A 21,489-nucleotide genomic window follows, 5' to 3' on the forward strand; every position below is an offset into this window, starting at 1 on the left:
CTTCAGTTGTAGGAATATGCAGAAAGAGCAGGGTAGTGAGGCCAGTTGCATAGTTCCTTCAGAAAGCCAGAAGAGGCATAACGAGCCAATGGCCTCCTCGTCTGTTATATTATTCTGTGTAGAAGATGAGTAATCTTGGTTGACTGGTTTCTTTATTCTACTCAGGGACATTGAAGCCAATTGCAACTTTCCCATTTTTTTTGAACTGGTTGACATCAATCAATTGTACCGATCAGGCATTCAATCTGGAATCTTGTTGATCTGGGTGACTGAATACCAGGTTGGGTGACGTCCTATCTACTTGAGGCACAGAGAGAAACCCATCCTTTATCTCACCACCTCTTTGTCACCTCTCCCTCTCCGTCTCCTTTTTCTACTTCCCTCTCTCTCTTTCCTTCTCCCTGCCTTACCTTTGGCAAAAGGGATCACAGTCAATATGAATCCTAATAAAGCGTTTATGGAATCAGGCCAATCGGCCAACAAATCCACACCAGTGTTTATGCTTGCCCAAGCTCCCTCCCACACTGCATCATTTAATCCCATGAATTTATCTTTCTATTTCGTTTCTTTCTCGAGTGTTTATCCAGCTTCTCCCTTAAGTGCATTGGGTATGCTAGAAGTGGTTGGACTGCCAGATTACCCTTTCACTTTTCCTTTTTATTAATTTGTCTTAACATTGTTGTTCCAACTCGGATTTTTTAAACAATACTCTGAACCTTAAGCAAATGTTTTTAATCATTGCAGCAACACCATAGCCTGAGGTTATTCCCCAGCCCTGAACCATAGTTTGTGCAAGCTCCAGATTCAGCTTTCGTCAAAACTGAACATGCTTTTCAGCACTTGATATTAAAATTATGATATTAACTCTGATGTTGGGGTTTCCTAGAGCTTAGTTGGATATTGGCTTTTGATTATCAACAAATGAATGTTCAGCCTGGATGTAATTTCCTTGGCATAGTTAAAGCCATGTGGGTTCAAGTTCCTGCATTACTACACTGTCCCCTAGAGTTTCAAAAGAAAATGATTCTGTGTACAATGCAACATGCGTTTTGAGTCTGCAGTCACGGCAAAACTTCAGGACCTTTCACCAGGCATTTATCTAACAGCATGATAAAGGCATGATGTAGGTATGGCTAGGCCACATGTTAACATGTGCCGTATGAACATGGAAGCAAGCAGGGAAATGCTATCTTCACCAATCTGGCTGAGCCAAAGAGATTTGTACTGCCAAATTAGTTGGAACTATCAGAGAGGGACTCTAAGGCCTTATGTTTGCAAAGCATGCTCTGTGCCACTAAATCACTGAACTACATCTCCCACTGTGTTGACATGTTTAATTTTGTTGATTAGAGTCATTAAGTGATGCTGTTTGCGTGTAGTCAGTATTTGCTGGCGGGTCCTGAATTGTTGAAAGATTTATCGATGATGACTTTTGCGATTTCTCCACATCTGGTGTCTTTGCATGAGCCATTTCCTAAGACTTGCCAGCCTCTTGCAAGTGGAAGCAGTTCCGTTCTTTTTTCTGTTGTTATTTTTTAAATTTTCTTCCATCAGACCACTTAATTCATTAAATAAAGTTGTCAACAAGTTTGTCAGCCATAACTTTTAACCCATTCTTGATTATTCTATGTAAACTGTCCTGGAGAAGTAGCATAACAATTGTGCTGTAAACCTCTGCTGCTTCAATCCAGCATTTGTGTTGTTTTATAATGTACAAAGATTGCAATTCTGCTGCAAGTCACAAGCAAGGAACGCCTATCAAAATTTAAAATAGTAATTACATATTTAGAGCGTCAATGCTAATTCTACACTGTGATGAAACCTATTCCTGGAGATATCATCGCATGACCCTCCTTGTATACAAGCACTGTATCGTCATATTCCTGCCATTGGCCACCAACATGCCAATCATAATGGGTGTCGCCTCTTCCAGTTCTTGCCATTGGCTGCCAATGTGCCCCCCCTTGTGCTGCACTGTCTTCTCATAGCCAGTTGGAAAGTGAGTTGACTCTTCATTCACTGACTGTTGGTGAAATTCCCATTATTCACACATCCAATATTTTTGCTGTATATGTATTCCTAAAATTATTTTCATGAAATAGAGTTTTGTTTACTGCCCTTCAGAATCTTCTGTGTTGCTTGCAGTGGTGACCCGGAGATTTTTTTAAAAATTCATCATGGGATGTGGGTGTCGCTGGCTAGGCCAGCATTTATTACACCCATTCCTGAAGGCATTTAAGAGTCAACCACTATGCTGTTGATACGGAGTCACATGTAGGCCAGACTGGGTAAGGATGCCAGATTTCCTTCCATAAAGAACATTCTTAAACCAGATAGGGTTTTTTTTAACTAGCTTGTGCTAGTGAGACTCTTGGCCTTATATCATTGTCATCCTATTCTGAGTATAGACTTTGGGCCTGATTTTACCATTTTGATTCTAAGTGCTGAAACTGGGAGTGATCTGACTTTTAGACTGGTTCTCAGGCACCTCCACATGCACCCTGATTGAAAAAAAGCAGTGATTCTGAATTGCGCTGCAGAAGCCCGTGGGTGGGGCTTATCACACCCAAAATGCTGCTGCTCCGATCGGCGATCCGATAGTCTCCAACTGTGCATGTGCAGTAAAAAAAAATAGAATGCTGCTCCACTGCTACATTGCTCCTGGGCTCCCTCCCTCCTAGTTAGCTCCCCCACCACACACAACATCACTGTCCCTCTTATCCCCCCCCCCACCATCCAGACTGATAGCAAGCCCCTTCCCCCGACTGATCACACGCTGTGGCAGCGGACCCGCCGCAGCCCCCCCACCAGAGAACCACCTGACCCGCCTCCCTCCCCCCCCGACCAGTGAGCCACCTGACCCGCCTCCTTCACTCTCCTCTAGCAGAAAGCCATCTGACCTCTCCCTCCCCGTAACCAGAGAGACATCTGACCTGCCCCCCAAACCCCACCCCCACCTCACCAGGGAATGATCTGACCTGCTGCTTCCCCCACCACCAATTTCAAGCAGAGAACCACCAGAAGCTCTGAACTTCCTCAGAAGCTGGAGCGCCCAAAATGGACCTTTGCGGGACCATGTTTGTTTTGTGCCAAATCTGGATGGGTGAACACGGTGATAAAGGGGGAAATGCAGGTAAGTTTGGGTATTCAGCCCATTGTCAATTTAAATGCATGCAAATGCATTTAAATTGCTGTCGCGCCTGTTTCGGGCATGGTCCTGACAGTGGCCACTGTAGCTGCTTGGTAAAGGGGGAACGGGCACAGAAACTGTCGCGGATCGCACTATTCGCCTCACGCCCGACTTTACCAAGTTTTCATGCCTGAAAATGGGCGCAACTTCTTGGTAAAATCGAGCCCTTTATCTTCATTCTTGCCGAATTGTCATGCATGAATCCATCAACAACTCCTCAGTCTGTTTTCCCAATCTCGTTGCAGCTTATCCTGTACTTCTGTGTGGAAATCTTGCGCCAGAGCTGCCGAGATTAACTAGATGTTGTGGTATTATTGGTAGAGCCTTTGAATTCTGCACTAGCTGTCCAGTGTTGTGATGTACCTTGAAGGAAGCATATCTGACACTGCTGTCCATTACTATCCACCACGAGACAGGCTGTGATGTATAATCCCATGACTCTATGGACAGAACCTCACAGCAATCTGACAGGTCAGGCGTGTCCACATCCTCTCCTAGTACCATTGCATGTATATAGTTTGACCTTCAAATAAAGAGTCCACTTTATTGTACTACCAATCCTTACTGTATGATTGGTATGTTTGTGCTAAACCGAAGAATGCACCATGTCCACTATGTCTAAAGGCACAATCACTAGCAATGAGGGCGTGTTAGTGACAGCAGAGAAAGTAAGCATAGGAATTTGCCGAAAATATCCACTGATTCAGGCAGCAGATAACTGAGATATATGGATTGGGAAGGAGCCAATCGCTTGTTATGCCGTGTTCGGTAATCTCAGTAGAGGTGATGGTAGAGCCGCTGCAATTGTCAGCTGTGGCTCAAAACACAGCAGTCCTGCCTTTGGATCAGAAGGTTAAGTCCCACCTGTGGACAAACTCTAGACTGATATTCCAGTGTAATACTGTGGGGAGTGCCATCTTCCAGTTGTCATATTAACCAATGGGAATGTCCCCCTTCCTGAGTGAGTGGAAAAGATTCCATGACACTGTCTTGAAGCAATGAGGGGGGAATTCTCTTTGGACTGCAAACAGAAGAATTTGACCCACAGTGATTCTGCTTAATAAACTGCAACATTTCTGACTGTAACAGGCTGCTCACATTTTGATAAGGGGATGTTGTAGGAAAATACAGCAAATCAGAATCATTCGCGTTGTAGTCATGAAGGCTATTTGGTCATGTGATTGTGATGTGAGCCTTTCCATCTCTCACAAACACTGAACCGTGTCAGATCATTAAATTGGGTTCTGGCAGTCCTCATCTTTCTCATGCATAGGGATCACAAATGGTAATTGGGAGAGCAAAACGAGGCTGATTTTCCTCCCCTTCCAGCAGTTCCTCAACTCCTGAGCTGACAGATAGGCACATCCAGGGCTAAAGCTGGTACTCTTACGACCTCCGGAAAAGTGCATGATAACAAATTACGTTTTGTTTCTATTAACTTTCCAGACCTATGAACAAAATGAATGGTTAATCCATCTGGCAGGAAGACTGCTGACGAACGATAGCCTTACCCTGTCGCTAATAGCGCACAATCCTTTTGAGAATCGAGGAGCACCAAGGTGAGAAGTCCTATTTCTTTGTTTATTTGGCCCACTTTGAGTTCAGTTGGGGGGCAGCTTTCAGCTGAGTGTATCCTCTTCCTTTTAGTTTCAATCAGTAGGAATCCCAAGTATGTTTTTTTTTAATTCATCCCCAGGAGATGGACTTCACAGGAATTATTATCCATCCATGTTGTCCTTGTGAAAATATTGGTGGGCCGCCTTGAATGACAGCAGTCTGAATATGAAAATACTCCTAACAGTGCTGCTAGAGAGGGAGCTCCAGGGCTTTGACTATTTGTCCCAAGTTCATTTAGTTAACGAATGTAAGGTTAATTCAACTGTAGTTTTGGAATATTTCACGATATCTACTGTGGTTCAAATCACCACAGATTAAATTATCTTCGGAACTTTTCCTGCTGCTTTATTTCCAGGCTCAAAGCAGCATTAAGGGATTAAAAATCTGATTGATCTGTAATTAAACAAAAAAATGTGGGCGTCGCTGGCAAGGCCAGCATTTGTTACCCATTCCTCATTAGCCTTGAACCTAGAGGCTAGAAGCCAAGTGCCTTGCTAGGCCATTTCAAAGGGTCCGGAGTCGCATGTAGGCTGGGCCAGGTAAGGATGGCAGATTCTATTCCCTAAAGCATATTACTGAAGCAGATAAGTTTTCATGACAATCGATGATGGTTTCATGGTCAATATTACTGAGACGAGCTTTCAGTTCCAGATTTATTAATCGAATTGAAATTTCACAAGTTACAGTGGTGGGGTTTGAGTCTCAGGGCATCATTCCTGGGCTTCTGGATTACTAGTCCAGTGACGTTACCATTATATCACTGTCTCCCCCTCCAACTGGTCACATGAAAACCAGCAACGGATATTCTAAGGGAAGCCCTTTGTGTTGGCTACACCCTTCAGTGAGTGGTATGAAGTATTTAAGTAAGGTCTCAAATAAAGATGCGCTGTTTGCGTTTGAAGCATTAATTTTCCATCAAAAGAAAAATGTGACAGTATCAGACAGACAAAGCACTAGCAAACTAATGCAAACATCATGCGCTGACTTGTGTGTGTTTCTCCTGGGAAGGGTGCATAAAATGGGGTGTGCGTCTGCTTCTGAGCTGACCCCACAATGTAGGGGAAGATGTGCTGCCAATTTCAGCACATACCCACCGTATTTAAATCAACAGTTCAGGGTCAATTAGGATTGCCATCAAACCAGTTGACCCTGATAATATGGCCACCCACACGATGAAGTGTTTGATGTGGGCAGCAGGGAAGGTGCAGGAAGCCTGACATTTTATCTCAAGTTGTTAAAGAGCAGGAAGGAAGGAAGCTTTTTGGGGCTGCCTCCCTTAAGGTTTACTCCCCTTCCTTCCTACCCACTCCCTCCCTTAAACCCACTGCCCCTCTTCCTCACCAACCCAAAAACTCCCTGCCCAAGACTCCAGATGTACCTGTTCCAAGAATCCAAAGCCTTTGAGGTCCTTTGTTGTTGAGCAGCCCTGGCAGCGGCTGTTCGTGTCTTCCTGGTGCTGCCATGACTGAAGCAGCTGATGGCCAACTGATTTGGCCGGCAGCTCCAGAAGGCAAGGAAATACCACTTGGCCTTGTTAATCTGCCTCTCAGTGCTTTATGGCTGTGGGGGCAGGCTGACATGGGGTCTGTTGATTCCACAAAGACAGGGGTTTCTATGATGCCCCCCATATTATTCAGTCAAAGTCTGTTTATTTTGCACATAACCTAGGAATGACTGTGAGTCATGTTACCAAAAGAATGTCTTAACGCACTTATAACTTGTGCCTCTGCCTTAGGTTGTTTTGCTATTTTAAGGCACTGTATTACACAAGTTGTTCCTATGCCAATTCAAGCAAGGCATTGACCTTAGTGTAAATTGCCATTGTAAATAAATTGCGTTGATCTATGGATAAACATTTGGAGTAATTAATAACTTCAAAATAACAAAAATTGGCAGAATAAGCCCGCTAATGTGTAACCAACCAAATGCCTCTTTTGTTCTGCCCCATCCACAACTAGTAAATAACTTCTTTGACTCATTGACATTTGAATGGACTGACATCAAGTACAGTACGTGCTGATCATTGTTGAGTGAATTGGCTGCTCCCCAGTGGCTGGACCAGTTAAGGCATTGAGTATCCGTACGCAGGCCAGGAAGGTCCAAGGACGAACCACTGTCTGTGTTGAGGCAGCTGACCTCAGCTGGTCAGTGTTGAGAAGAGCTCTGATATAGGTGGTGCACTTCTAATGGCTACCTAACACCACCTGTAAACACATGATGTCTGTTGAGGGCAGGGTCAGGACCTTGCAAAATTCTTGACACTGGCTGCCTCTCTTCCTGTATATAAAATGGGGGGGGGGTGGTGGTTAGGCAAGAGGGAGAAAATTGATGAAAGATAGTGGAGATAAAGGAAAATATGGAGCATTGTTTCATGGTTTAATTCCTCTCTGCACCAACATATGACACTGGCTTCCCTATCTGTTACTCACAGCCACCTCTGACATGGCCCGAACTGTGCTGTTATACGCTCTGTCTGAGGCCAGAACTCTCCATTCACCCGATGAAGGGCAAACCCCGAAAGCTTGCGAGTTTACTATCCAATAAATCGGTTGGACTTAAACCTGGTGTTGTCAGACTTCTTCTGTGATGGCCCAAATTTCCATCCTTAACCCTGTTTAGCAGACCAGCTTTAGCTTAGTGATTCTAACTGACTCTGAAAGTTGTGGGATCAAATCCTACTCCAACTTTTAGACTCTGCAGTACAAGGAAGACTGCACTGTCAAGAAGGCTATCTTTCAAATAAGAAGCTAACTGAGGCAATGACTATCCACCCTTGAATTGCAAAGGATTCCACGGCTACTTGAAGAGCCAGAGAATTTTGGCCCATCTTCACCTCACACCCAAAGTTATCAAAAAAAATCAAGTTATTTATTTCATCGCTCTTTGTAGAAGCTTACTATGTGCGAATTAGTTGTTGAGTTTCCTACGTCGCAACAGTGACTGCATTTCAAAGTATTCATTAGCTGTAAAATGCTTTGCGACATCTCAAGATAGTAAGAGGGTGCTGTATAAAATGCATGTTCTTTCTTTCACTTTGAGTTTATCACTTGTCATTTACTAGATTCATTTTGTTATTTAGGAGTCTCAGTGGCTGGTAGTGTTTTGAGCTGTAAATGTGTTTCTTTCATTTCTTTTCCCTTCTTCCTTTTGTTGAAGTCGGTTGCCTTTTTATCTTCTTGGCCAGAAACACTTGCTGTGGGGAAACAGAGAAAAAGAAAGCACGGCAAACAAATTAAAATAACCACCCACAGAAGCCTCCAGAAAGATAATATCGCAGCCTAAAATTTTAAACAGACTTTTTTCTACCTCTCTTACAATACTAACTGAAAAGAAACACAAAGCAAAACTGGTAAAATAGTAGTAAAAAAGTAACCTAGAACAACAGCACGTTTTATATCGCAAGTTTGGTGATTTAAAGAGCGGCATTGGAGAGAAAGAAAGTGAAACTTTATGGGGGAGAGCACTGACTTGCAGTAACTACACAAAAGGAAAAGAGATGTAAAATACCTGCTTTGCTCAGTTTTGCTCTTGGATGCCCAATTTCCCGCTGGACTGGCAGGCCATTAATCCTGACACAAGACATGATTACGTTTTCCCTCCAAAACCTCCCAGCTGTTGCCTAGGAGCAGCTGCTCCCCTCTGGAATTAATTCCAGCTGTCGGGAGTCTTAAGTGCTAAGCATAACATTACGAATATAGCCGTGTGGTTTTTAGTTTATATTGCATTTTTTTGTCCATATTATTCCCCCCCCTCCACCCCCACCTACCCCAAACCCCCCACAAGTAATTGGCTGACCAGGGCTGGTCTTGCTTTTTCTATCAAATCTCTGGTCATGTTTAATTTATTTATCTTTAAAAAAGCTAATATACTTGAAGCGAATGTGGCCTGTGTTGCTTTCAAAGTTGTACTCATTGGACATGAATTAATCTATTCAACCAAAGCAAGATTACTACACAGTTCATGTGTTGATCAAAGGTATCTTATATTCACTGTAGCCTGTGATTGTAACAGCCATGGAAGGTCAGTCCTCAAGGGGTTAAGTCTATCTTTTAACACTTGAAGCGCTCGATGTAATTCACCTCTTTCAAAGTGAGCAATCGATTGTAAAAATTATATTCTTTTGATTTTATTTTAACTCCTGCCCTCCATTGAAGATGCTGAATGTTATTAGGATGCTGTTCCTGATCAACAACAGCCTTCTTGTACCTTGCTGTAAGGTACGGCTGTATACAACTGGACTAATTTCAATGTGGGTTTAAATCCCACCTTGGAGCACTGGAATTTGAATCCACTTTAAAGAATCTGGAAATTGTAAAAACTGTGATCAGGAAGAATGACAATGAAGCTGTCAAATTCAAATACAAACTCAACTGGATGTATTTGTAGGACAAACAGAGATTAGTACACGTGCGTGGAGTCCAAGTACCAAACTGAACTGGTTAATGACTTATATACATACATGCAGAAACGTCCACAAGAAGCTGCTACAATCACTCCTTCTCCTTAATGAAGAACTTTGCACAATCTTCAAGATTCCGCACAATCTTCAAAATTCCACACAACTTGCATAAGTTTCTTGTTCTTCATTTATTTGCACACTCAATTTAATCACTGGGCTCCTATTCCTAACAGGGCATCTCCTTTCTTGGCCCAAACCTTCAGAACTTTGGGAAATACCATGATCCCTTCTGAAAAGTTTTTCCAACAAAGACTGATTTTTAAACTTGATCTTCAGTTCAATTTACCACTTCATCAGAAATGTCTATCTGATGCTAACTCAGATGTGAACTGGTTTCAGGCACAACTTGTTTTTGAGTAACTGTATGTATCCCAACGATCCAAACCATCAGACATATTTCATTCTTCCCAAATTCCTTCTTTGTGAATCTCTAAAAGTAAAACATCATACACACCTGATATTTCCACTATGAAACACGTTGGCCAAATTTGTTTGAGGACCACCCATTTTCACAACTCTTCCAGCAGACAGTTCAACCACTTAATATAATGACCTTTCACTTTTTAATTGAACTTCAGACATCTTTCTCTCACTCCACTCCTATCATAATCCACTTTCTGCCTGTGTTGTTTGTCTTCTACTGACTGCTAAATGTGACTTCAACAGCGCAAACCTCATTCTACTCTGTCTCCTGAGAAACAATTCAGCTAACGTTCTGCCAGTATAGTATGAAGTGCTGGTACAGTATGAGGTGCAGTACGATAAATAAGCAAAAAAACTTGCCAGGTTGTGGTTCAATGACAATTGACATTTCTTCAATTTTTATCTAACATTTGCTCAACAAGAGCACCCTTAAAAATATGTACTGTGTGCACTGTGATAATAGGATGGAACACTAGTGTGTTTTACCCTGTTTGTTTTCATGAATTTTACAAATTCTTCTGAACAAAACTATTATCAGACACAGTTTCCTCTGTGAATACAACAAACTATCTAGAGTTTTGTTAATTATTGTTTGATTTATTGGGACCTCCCCTTAACCCACTTTGAATGGTTATCTATCATGGCAACTGGCTGCTGAAGGCTATTGCCCGTCAAATTCTTCAAGATTTACCTGCAGCCCCTGCCACACTGTAGCTGGTCATTTCCATGTTTGCAAGGATACCAATGACAGCCTCTTCTCTACCACTTGACACACTCTCCACCATTCACTCTGTCTTCTATGCCCTTTTCTAACCCTGGCCACCAAAGAAAATTTTGGCATTTTGTCAAGCCCATCCCCAAGTTTTGATCACAAAGATTACACAATAGCTGCAGTGTGAACTTTACAGGAATTACAACCTTGGTTTGCCCACAAAACACAACCTTGACAACTCATTCTTATGCCTAAAAAATGGGCCTGATTTCTAAACCTAGTATCTGTGTCTCATTTGTGATTTAGCCATAAATTTTGCCAAAATACAGACTGCCCACGGGTTGTTCTACCAACGTCACCAGTTGTGACTGGCAACTCATCTACATGTGGAAAGAAAAATGCATCTTTTCTTTTTTGAGCACTACCTCGATTGGGGTTGGTAATCTAGACAACACATTGGAATTGTGATGACTTTCTGTATTTAAATGCTGGAAAGGAGCTCGAGAGGCAGATGCTGCAAGGAAACTATTCATAACTCTCATCCTTTCTTTGGAAGCATTGTGATTGACACTCATCAACAGAATTTCCTGCAATGTAAGTCTTTTTTGTGAATGGAGAGCAGCCAATGAATAAACTACAGGTGATGCCCTTAATCGAGAGGAATTTGCATCTTTGTTGTAATAGAATTCATACAATTGGAGCAACTTTGGAAATTTAAGAACTTTAAAACTTACAGTATTAAAAAAGTGTACTGTCCAAGCCTGCAGTGAAAATTCTGCCCGAGGTCCTGATCGGTGCTATGTTCCCATTAACCTGGAAGTCTGGTATATCCAATTGGATGTCGAGATTCAACACACACAGGCACCTGCCACTTTAAGTGAACTTTCTTCACCTAGGAAGACAGAAACATTGACAATATAGCTTGTAGTTTGTGAAAGTTTTAGATGACATTGCTTCCATGGCTGCTTCAGTCTTGAATGAATATGGTCGACAGTTAGAGTCATAGAGGTTTACAGCATGGAAACAGGCCCTTTGGCCCAACTTTTCCATGCCGCCCAGTTTTTAATCACTAAGCTAGCCCCAGTTGCCTGTGATTGGCCCATATCCCTCAAACCCATCTTACCCATGTAACTGTCTGAACGCTTTTTAAAAGACAAAATTGTACCCGCCTCTACTACTCTAGCAGCTTGTTTCAGACACTCGCCACCCTCTGTGTGAAAAACGTGCCCCTCTGGACCCTTTTGTATCTCTCTCCTCTCAGCTTATACCTATGCCCTTTAGTTTTAGACTCCCCTACCTTTGGGAAAAGATGTTGACTACCTACACACATTATTTTATGGACCTCAATAAGATCACCCCTAAGCCTCCTACGTTCCAGGGAAAAAAGTCCCATTTGGTTCACTGCCAGATGTAGCTGGGCCAAGCATTATTGTATTCTGCTCTTGTCTGCCAAAATTGCTTACTATTCCAGATCATCCTGGAATGTACAGATAACCCCTGGCTTCTTTTCTGTCTTCTGAAACCTCTCAACCCTCATCTCAAGCAAGTGTTCATGGACCTCTTTGTCATTGAGATTGAGACCATCTTATCTGCCCTCTCTGCCCCTTCCCTCATTTCCCCAAGCCCAGTGGGTCAGACTTCCCTAAGATACCCTACTGCCCTAACCCTGAGCTTGTACCCTGTCCGAGCTCACCTTGTCCATGAGACCTCTGTCCTGCTCTTGTGGTCTGGCCACACTAAACTGCTAACCACTTAATTTCCCTTCCTGGCTCCCATGTTATTTAATTTTAATAGTCTGTTCACTCTGCCCAGAAACTATACCCCTGTCCTTCACACGTGCATCACCCCTCAAAACATGGAAAGTGTTTCCACTGTGGCTAACGAAAGAACTCAAGGATCATATTAGATCAAAGGAAGAGATGTATAAAGCTGGTTAAAAAAATGGTAAATCGGAGAATTAGGAGATTTTAGAATTCCGTGAAGGAGAACCAAGGAAAAGATTATGAAAGGGCAAACAGAATATAAGAATAAACTAGTGAGAAACATAGAAAGAAACTGTAAAACTTCTAAAGGAAGGGAACTTAAAGAAAAGGATTATTAAAAAACAAAGTGGATCCATTACAAGCAGAACCAGGAACTTTTGTAATGGGGGATATGGAAATAGTAGAGAAACTAAACAAATACCTTCTGTCTTCACAAAAATACTGAAAACCTCCCAGCAATAATGGAAAATAAAGGGACTAATGTAAATGAGGAACTGCAAGATATTAATATGAATTTTAAGAATTACCAGAGAAATTAATGGGGATTAAAGTAGGTAAAGACCCTGGACTTGATGATCCACATCCCAGACTGTTAAAAGAAATGTCTTTTTGATTTGATTTGATCTGATTTATTATTGTCACATGTATTGGTATACCGTGCAAAGTATTGTTTCTTGTACACTATACAGACAAAGCATACAGCTCAAAAAGAAGGAAAGGAGAGGGTGCAGAATGTACTGTTACAGTCATACCTGGGGTGTAGACAAAGATCAACTTAATGTCAGATAGGTCCATTCAAAAATTTGATGGCAGCAGGAAGAAGCTGTTCTTGAATCGGTTGGTACGTGAGCTCAGATTTTTGTATCTTTTTCCCAACGGAAGAAGATGGAAGAGAGTGTGTGCGAGGTCCACGTGGTCCTTGATTATGCTGGCTACTTTTCTGAGGCAGCAGGAAATGTCAACAGAGTCAATGGATGGCAAGCTGATTTGCATAATGAACTGGGCTATGTTCATAACCCTTCGTAATTTCTTTGGTTTTGGTCAGAGCAGGAGCTATACCAAGCACTGTTACATCCAGAAATGTAATTTTCTATGAAAATTGGTGAGAGCCATAGCAGACATGCTGAATTTCCTTAGCCTCCTGAGAAAGTAGAAGCATTGGTGGGCTTTCTTAACTATATTGTGGAGGGACCAGGATAGGTTGCTGGTGATCTGGATACTTCGAAACTAGAAACTTATATCCCAATTGTTGTAGACAGTGTCATGTCCTCCGCAACACTTCATGAAGTTGATGACTGTCTCCTTTGTTTTACTGACACTGAGGGAGAGATTATTGTTGTTGCACTAATTCATCAGATTCTCTATCTCTTCTATAGAGTCTGTTAAGATAGTAGATGCATTAGTGCTCATCTTTCACAGGTCTGTAGGTTCTTGTAGAGTTCCTGAAGATTGCAAGGTGGCAAATGTAACTCCACTATTTATGAAAGGAGAAAGCAGAAACTACAGACTTGTTAGCCTAACATCAATAGTAGGGAAAATTCTGAATTCAGCTAAAGTGGGTGCTGGAGACTTTGGATTAAAAGTAGCCTTGGGTGACTGTCTATATGGTGTTTGCATGTTCTCCCCATGTCTGCGCGTGTTTCCTCAGGGTGCTCTGGTTTCCTCCCACAGTCCAAAGATGGGCAGGTTAGGTGGATTGACCATGGTTAAAAAAAAATTGCCCATTACTGTCCCAAGTTGTATAGGTTAGGTGGATTTGCCACGGCAAATGTGTGGTGTTATGGGGATAGGGCGAGGGAGAGGGCCTGGATAAGATACTCTGTCAGAGAGTCGGTGCAGACTTAATGGGCCAAATGGCTTCTTTCTGCACTATAGAGATTCTGTGCTTCAACAGTGGCATATGATCAGTTTCATTTGTGAAACTATGACCGTGCAAGTGTTTATGCAATCTTCTCGCAAAGCTTTATGCTCAATCAGAGCAGAATTTCACTCACTGGAGTGAACAACATCACATGCTAGCTTTGCCTTTTTGGGCACATGTAATGTACAAGTTTTGTATCATCCACCAATTTACTTTAACACAATTGGAATTCCTTAACACACTCCCTTGTCCAATTCCATGGTACTCCCTTCCTCAAGAGATCATTCAATGCATTCAACAAGGTTGCCAAATTTGATATGAATTTCGTGTAGTAATTTACTAGATCCTAAAAAGATCTGAGATTAGAGATTTCCTGAGGGTGCAGCACAATTCTTATTGCCTGAATTTTACTCTTGGTTGGATGTCACCCACTTTTGTCTGCCCTGTAACCCAAATACTTAGAATTTGAAACATTTAACATCTGTGTGTCTTTGCTGAACTCCATGCTTTTCCAAACGTTGGAGCACCTTTTGCAGCCTGTTGTTATGGGTCTGCCTGAAGTAAGTATCCAATTAGCACACCACTCCCAAATGTCTTGCAAAATTGGTTAATCACCCTTGAAATATTCCAGGGCTGAACAAACACCAAGTGTATATTAAACTGATATAGACCCATGTGTGTATTAGTAGTCTTGGACTCATTGTCTAACTCAAGTTGCAGATCAGTATTTTAAGACATAACTTTGAAAAAATCTGGCCCCTAACATTGTGAACATGTTTGATGAAGTATTGGGTGGATTACATTCCAGTGCCCAATTTAAGGTTGCCTTATTATCTCCACATATTCTTGCACTACCATCTTATTTTGGTACTACCACAATGGGAGTAGCCCAATTAATCTATCCTACCTTCGTAATAATGTTCGCAGTCTCAAGTGTTTTCCATTCTAGCTCTGCTTTTTCTGCATGAGAGCCCTGGACAAGGCCTGCAGTAAACTAGTCCTGCATTCCTCTAAATCTGTACATTGTCCTTATACTCTTGAATTGGTTTGCCACTTTCACTAACACCTGAGGGCACTTAGCAATCGCGTTATCTTGCAATGTGAATTTTGCTTCTACACGAAACAGATCATTCCAATTTAACTTAAATGCTGTAAACCAGTTTCCTTGCAACAAGCCTGGTTTCCCACCTTTACCACAATGTTGGGCAATTTTGCACATTGCTCTGACATACTTCCCAGATGGGAACTTTCTCTTCTCCATAACCTCTATGTGTGATTTCTCCAGCTAACTTTGACTCAACATTATAAGATATAGTGATTCAGAATCATACTAACCGATCTACCCACACTGACCTCCATGTTTACTGGATCTCCATCTGGGAGCTATGCTGCCCCGCGAATACCCTGCAGATTTCCATTGGACATCTTTGTGCTTTGATCCGTTTGGGTCTCAGTGGACCACTCATTGACCTGGTGCTGTTTCGCAACCCTATGCAATGACTGCTGCACCTGTAGCATTCAGCCTTCACAAATGGATAATTCGGTGCCCAATCTTGGCCTAAACACCGGTAAAAAGATTTTGTAGCACTCCTACCAGCTGTCTTCATTGGGGCTTTCTGCTTATTCAGCTGCAGCTTATTTACTTTAGCAGACGACTAACTTCTTTCAAGTCATGTTCCGGTATGTGCATGGACAGACGAATGCCATTTGGTAAGCTGTGTCAAAAGTTAACTTTGGCAATGTCAGTAACTGACTGCAAATGTGTTTAATTTTTAAACAACATACAAATCTGCCCGACAATGCTCTTTCTTGACATTCTCCAAAATTACAATAAATGCACAGCTTTTCCAAAGTCACGAGAAACTCACCAATGTCTTCAATGGGGCAATTGATTTCTTATTCCAAACTGATGGCTTTCTGCAATCTCCATTGACCTGAGACTGTAGTGCTGTGTAAGGTTGCATGAAGTGTCTGACACCAGTATGTCTTTTCTCTTATCGGGGCAAGCAAAATCATGCTTTCATAGGCCTGCTGCTGTTAAAAATATAACTTTTTTTCTATCCCACTGTCTGACTAATAGCTGTATTATCAGGATATTAAGCATATTATTAGCTCTGAAAAATATTTCGGAGCTGGTCCACATACTATTGATTATGGCCTTTACTCTCAGATGCCTGATGACGCAGCCATCTTTGAAGGTCAATCCACTAATGTATTGAAACAACTTTTTCTCCAAGACTGCATTTTTGAGCCTTTTTCTCAGCAACCAGACCTCTCAGTTCCTCTGTCGATTTGCCGGAGACTGCTCCAAACCAGATTTATTCAGCCAGGGAAATCCACAATTCAAACTAATTGCCAGACTGTGATATCTCTGCAGGGCAAAAAGGGATAGGTTCATGCACATGGAGCTCAATTACCCAACCAAACTGGTTTATTCTATTTTGACATGTACGTACATGCTAATATATTATCCTGGTCTGTTCTTGCCTGTAATGTGAGTCTAGTTTCACACCAACATGGTTAGCTGCTAGCAACCTTCTGAAGAGGGCTAGTAAGCCACTCAATTGTCTTAAGCCCACTTCATTACAATTGTCTAAGGGCACTGGAGATGGACAATGAATTGCCAGCCTTGCCAGTGAGAACAGACCATTCTTTACTTAGAGCTTAGATTCTTGAAGTAGAACAGTAATAATGGCTCAAAATACTACAGGCATCACCTATGGTGTGGGTTCTGTGAAGTCTGAAATTCAGACTAGACATTTAGCTGGTCAATGTCATTACTTAAAAAAAGCATAAACACTTAGAATTGTTTACCCACTAGATGAACGGAGGCAAGATGATGAGGGGGACAGATAACGTGGACGTGCACAGACAGTTTCCTTGCAGGGATGTAGCTGTTACTAGGGGGCATAACTGTAAGGTTCATGGGGGGAGACATAGGAGGGATGTCTGAGGTAGATTCTTTACTCAGAGTGGTTGGGGTGTGGAATGCGCTGCCTGCTGTGATAGTGGAGTCGGACACTTTAGGAACTTTCAAGTGGTTATTGGATAGGCACGTGGAGCACACCAGAATGATAGGGAGCGGGATAGCTTGATCTTGGATTTGGACATAGCTCGGCACAACATCGAGGGCCAAAGGGCCTGTACTGTACTGTACTGTTCTATGTATCAGGATTCACCTCGGCTGAGGGGAGCTGGGGTTTTCTTGATCAGCCAGGGGAGGAGGTTTAACTGAATTCCTATTTGGTACTAATCTAGGGCTCTTAAGAACATCTGATATTATGGCAGTTGAATGGGCAAACCTGTATCCATCCACTTCACCCTCACCCCCACTAGGAAATTCCTGGCAAGAGCCAGGAGGACGGGATCTAAATGATGCCATTCAGCTCCTTGGGTCTGGTTTGACATTTAATCAGATCATGCCTGATCTTAACTCCATCCATCTGCCTCAGCCCTGTAATTCTTTAATATCCTTTCTGAGCAAAAATCTATCAGTCTCAATTTAGAAGTTTCCTACTGAACTCCAGCTTTTTTGAAGAATGTTCAAGCTTTCTGTCACCCTTTGTGTGAAGTGCAACCTGACATCGACCTAATTAAAAGCAAATTACTGCGGATGCCTGAATCTGAAACCAAAAGAAAAGATGCTGGAAAATCTCAGCAGGTCTGGCAGCATCTGTAAGGAGAGTCCAGATGACCCTTTGTCAAAGCTAAAAGGCATAGAAAGTGGGAGATATTTATACTGCAGAGTGAGGGAATGAAAGATGAAAGATAGCCACAGAAACCAGGGTAAAAGACTGCGAATGGCTGTCCACAGAGAGAATAAAGAGTGTGAATGGCCAAACGGCAGAGAAGCTAAAATGAAGATGTTGGTGGAGAGGGCTGGGGGGAGGAAAATAGATGGGACAGAGGTGAGATTTAGAAAAAGAGAAGCAAAAGGGGAGAAAAGATAACGGGAGAGGGATAAAATAGGGGGAAAGAGTGCAGGGGGAAGAAAAATGAAAAAAGACAATAAAGAAATAAAAGATAGAGAAAAGTAAAAAATTAAACAAAATAGAATGAATACAAAGGGGTCAAGGTGGGATAGGGCTAAAATAATCTGAAGTTGTTAAATTTGATGTTGAGACTGAAAGGCTGTAATGTGCTTAGCTGGAAGATGAGGTGCTGTTCCTCCAGTTTGCGCTGAGCTTCACTGGAACATTGCAGCAAGCCAACGACAGACATGTGGGCATGGGAGCAGGATCATGTGTCAAAATGGCATGTTGGGCATAATGGAGGAGTGGACTAGGTTATCCCGGAGGGAACGGCCTGCGGAATGCTAACAGAGGGAATGAAGGGAAGATGTGTTTGGTGGTGGCATATGCTGGAGTTGGTGAAAATGGCAGAGGATTATGCTTTGCATGCAGAGGCTGGAGAGATAAAATGTGAGAACAAGGGGGACTCTATTCTTACTGTGGGAGGGAGGGAGGGCAGGGGTGAGGGTTGTGGCGCACGGTGTTGAGGGCCCTGTCGACAACGATAGATGGGAATTCATGGTTGAGGAAAAAGGAGCACATATTAGAGCACCTAGTCCATTCCTCCACTATACCCAACACTTCTCCCATCACCCATGGCACCTTTTCATATAATCACAGAAGGTGTAACACCTGCCCCTTTACCTCTTCCATGCTCACCATCCAAGGTCCAAAACACTCATTCCAGGTTAAGCAGCTTTTCACTTGCACCTCTTTCAATTTGGTGTCATTCGCTGCTCCCAATGTGGTCTCCTCTATATCGGAGAGATCAAGCATAGACTGGGTGATCACTTTACTGAGCACCTTCAGTCTGTGCCCAATTAGGACCCTGACCTTCCTGTTGCTTGCCATTTTAACACACAATCCTGCTCCCATGCTCACATGTCTGTCCTTGGCTTGCTGCAATGTTCCAGTGAAGCTCAACGGAAACTGGAGGGGCAGCATCTCATCTTCCAGCTAGGCACTTTACAACCTTCCAGTCTCAACATTGAATTCAACAACTTCAGATGATTTGCTCCTCCTTTGTTTTCATTCTAGTTTTTTTTTTACTGTTCACTAACTTTTACTCCTTTCATGTCTTTCTTCATTTTTCTTCTCCCCCCCCAACTCTTTCCCCCTATTTTTTCCCCCTTCCCTTATCTTTTCTCCCCTTTTGCTTCACCTTTTCTAAATCTCACCTCTGTCCCATCCATTTCCACCTCCCCCCCCCCATCAATTTTCTGTTCTCAAGGGAACACTAACAGAGCCTAGAAGCTTGCCCTCATCATTTTGCTTTTAGCCCCAGTGTCAGTGTGGAGAATTTGTGCTGCACTCCCTTCAGGGGCAATTGAGATGATATTGGAATAGCGTGGGTTAGATGGACTTTAGATTGGTTTCACAGGTTGGCGCAACATTGAGGGCTGAAGGGCCTGTACTGTGCTGTAGTGTTATGTGTTTTGAAGCGTGCCACCATGAAAGAGTTAATCATTGTAGAATACCTACAGTGCAGAAGGAGGCCATTTGGCCTATCGCGTCTGCACCAATCACAATCCCACCCAAGCCCTATTCCCATAACTCCACATATTTACCCTGCTAATCCCCCTGACACCAGGATCAATTTTGCATGGCTGATCCACCTAACCTGCACAGCTTTAATATTGCTGAAGGGATGAGCTATAATGTTACACAGAGTCACAATAAGTGACAAGCCTTTCAAGACTTGGACAAGGATATCCATGAAGCTTCTGTGTTGGAATTACGCAGGTATTTGGATGAATGCACTTTTTTTTCTCCTTCATTAGAAAACAAAATGTAAATCAGCAATGCTTTTGGAATAACAGATCGCTGTAACTTTGTCATGAATCACAGCTTGATAAAATGTACCCCCCGGGTTGGAAAGCGCATTATTTTTTAAATGAAATGAATCATATCTGACTCAGAAATGAAATAATTGCCAATAAATTCAAGCGCTGCTCCAAAATTGTAGCCCTGGCACTGTGGGACTAGTTACTGACTGTTTTTGCATGCAGATTTATGGGTTAGGTGCATTTGCCCACTGGTAATACAGAGTGGATATCTGGCAAAGATTCAAGAACACTGTTGTTGTCTTTATTTAGGTGGCAATCACAACTCTGGGCAGCACTCACACCTCTGAATCAGAAGACTATGTGTTCAAGTCCCGTTCCAGAAGATTGAGCGCACAATCCAGACTGATATATCAATGTAGTACTGAGGGAGTGTTGCACTGTTGGAGGTGCCACATCTTTTAGATGAGATGTTAAAGTGAAGCACCGTCTGCCGTCTCAAGTGACATAAAAGATCTCATGATACTCTCTCAAAGAAGAGTGGCTGAAATTCATCCTGATATCCTAGCCAATATTTATCCCTCAAGCAACATCACAAAATTATTTGGTCATGATCACGTTGCTTTTTACGGCACGATGGCACATAGCTAGCACTGCTGCCTCACAGCGCCAGGGACATCAGTTTGATTCTAGCTTCAGGTGACTATCTGTGTGGAGTTTGCACATTCTCCCTGCATCTGTGTGAGTTTCCTCGAGTACTCCGGTTTCCACCCACAGTCCAAAGATGTTCAAATTAGATGGATTGGCCCTTTGTGTCCAAAGACATGAAGGTTAGTGGGGGCGGGGGGGTTAGCCATGATAAATGTTTGGGGTTATAGTGATAGGGCAGAGGAGAGGGCTTGGGTAGAATACTCTATCTGAGAGTTGGTATAGACTCGACAGGCTGAATGGCCTCTTGTGCATTGTAGAGATTCTATGGAGCTCATGAAAGGTGCTATATAAATGCAAGTCTTTCTGTTCTTCTGGCTGCCCCTCTATCTGTTTATCTTTCTTCTTCCTGCCTAGTTGGACCAACACATCCTTAATCCAAAAAAAGGCATGTTCTGCCCAACAAATATCCCCATGGATGCCTTCAGTCCAGCTCCTGTGCTGGCTCACCAGGGGACGCACCTGAACAAAATCGGGGAAGTACCCCTCCTCCAACCTTCCAACTATGACCTGACTAGTGCAGAGGCCAAGGTGACTTGTGACTCCTCTCTGTGACAGAGAGGGAACGCACCACTATGTTACTAGGCATCAACCTTCCCCCTAAAGCATTCCAGCCCTGGCAGCTCAATATATGTGACAGGCTGCTCAGGACTTGAATATTAATGGGGGGGAATTCTGACTCGGCAGCCACCAGATATCGAGCCCTCACTTTTAATGAGCCCAAGCTGCCAGGTGCACTGTAGGATTTATCTAAACCATAGTAAAGATTAACCTGGCATTTGCCCATGTCATAACAAAATGAAGATAACACATTCTGTTCATTAAGTGTTACTTCACTTCTGGTTAGTCCACGATAAGGACAGAATATTGCTGACTTTCAAATCCTTTTTTAAACAAAACAAAATCTTCAAAATGATTAAATGCGGCAGTCCCTTTTTCTCAGTCATTTGCAGGATTACAAG

The 21,489-nt window shown here is 42.6% G+C and overlaps 1 protein-coding gene across 2 annotated transcripts in view; it reads left to right on the top strand.

Moving 5' to 3' along the window:
* Window positions 1–21,489, top strand: part of lmf1 (lipase maturation factor 1) — a 538,909-nt gene that overhangs the window by 505,705 nt on the left and 11,715 nt on the right. Inside the window, exon 9 of one of the 2 annotated variants that reach the window (XM_080206431.1) lies at window positions 4,637–4,749. The exons of the other annotated variant lie outside the window; for it this stretch is intronic. Coding sequence (XP_080062557.1) covers window positions 4,637–4,749 — 113 coding nt within the window. The remainder of the gene's footprint in view (window positions 1–4,636; window positions 4,750–21,489) is intronic. 2 annotated transcript variants of the gene reach the window in all.

The sequence above is a fragment of the Carcharhinus amblyrhynchos genome, chromosome 18 (genome assembly GCF_965287045.1).
Source record: "Carcharhinus amblyrhynchos chromosome 18, sCarAmb.v2.hapA, whole genome shotgun sequence".
Classification (NCBI taxonomy): domain Eukaryota; kingdom Metazoa; phylum Chordata; class Chondrichthyes; order Carcharhiniformes; family Carcharhinidae; genus Carcharhinus; species Carcharhinus amblyrhynchos.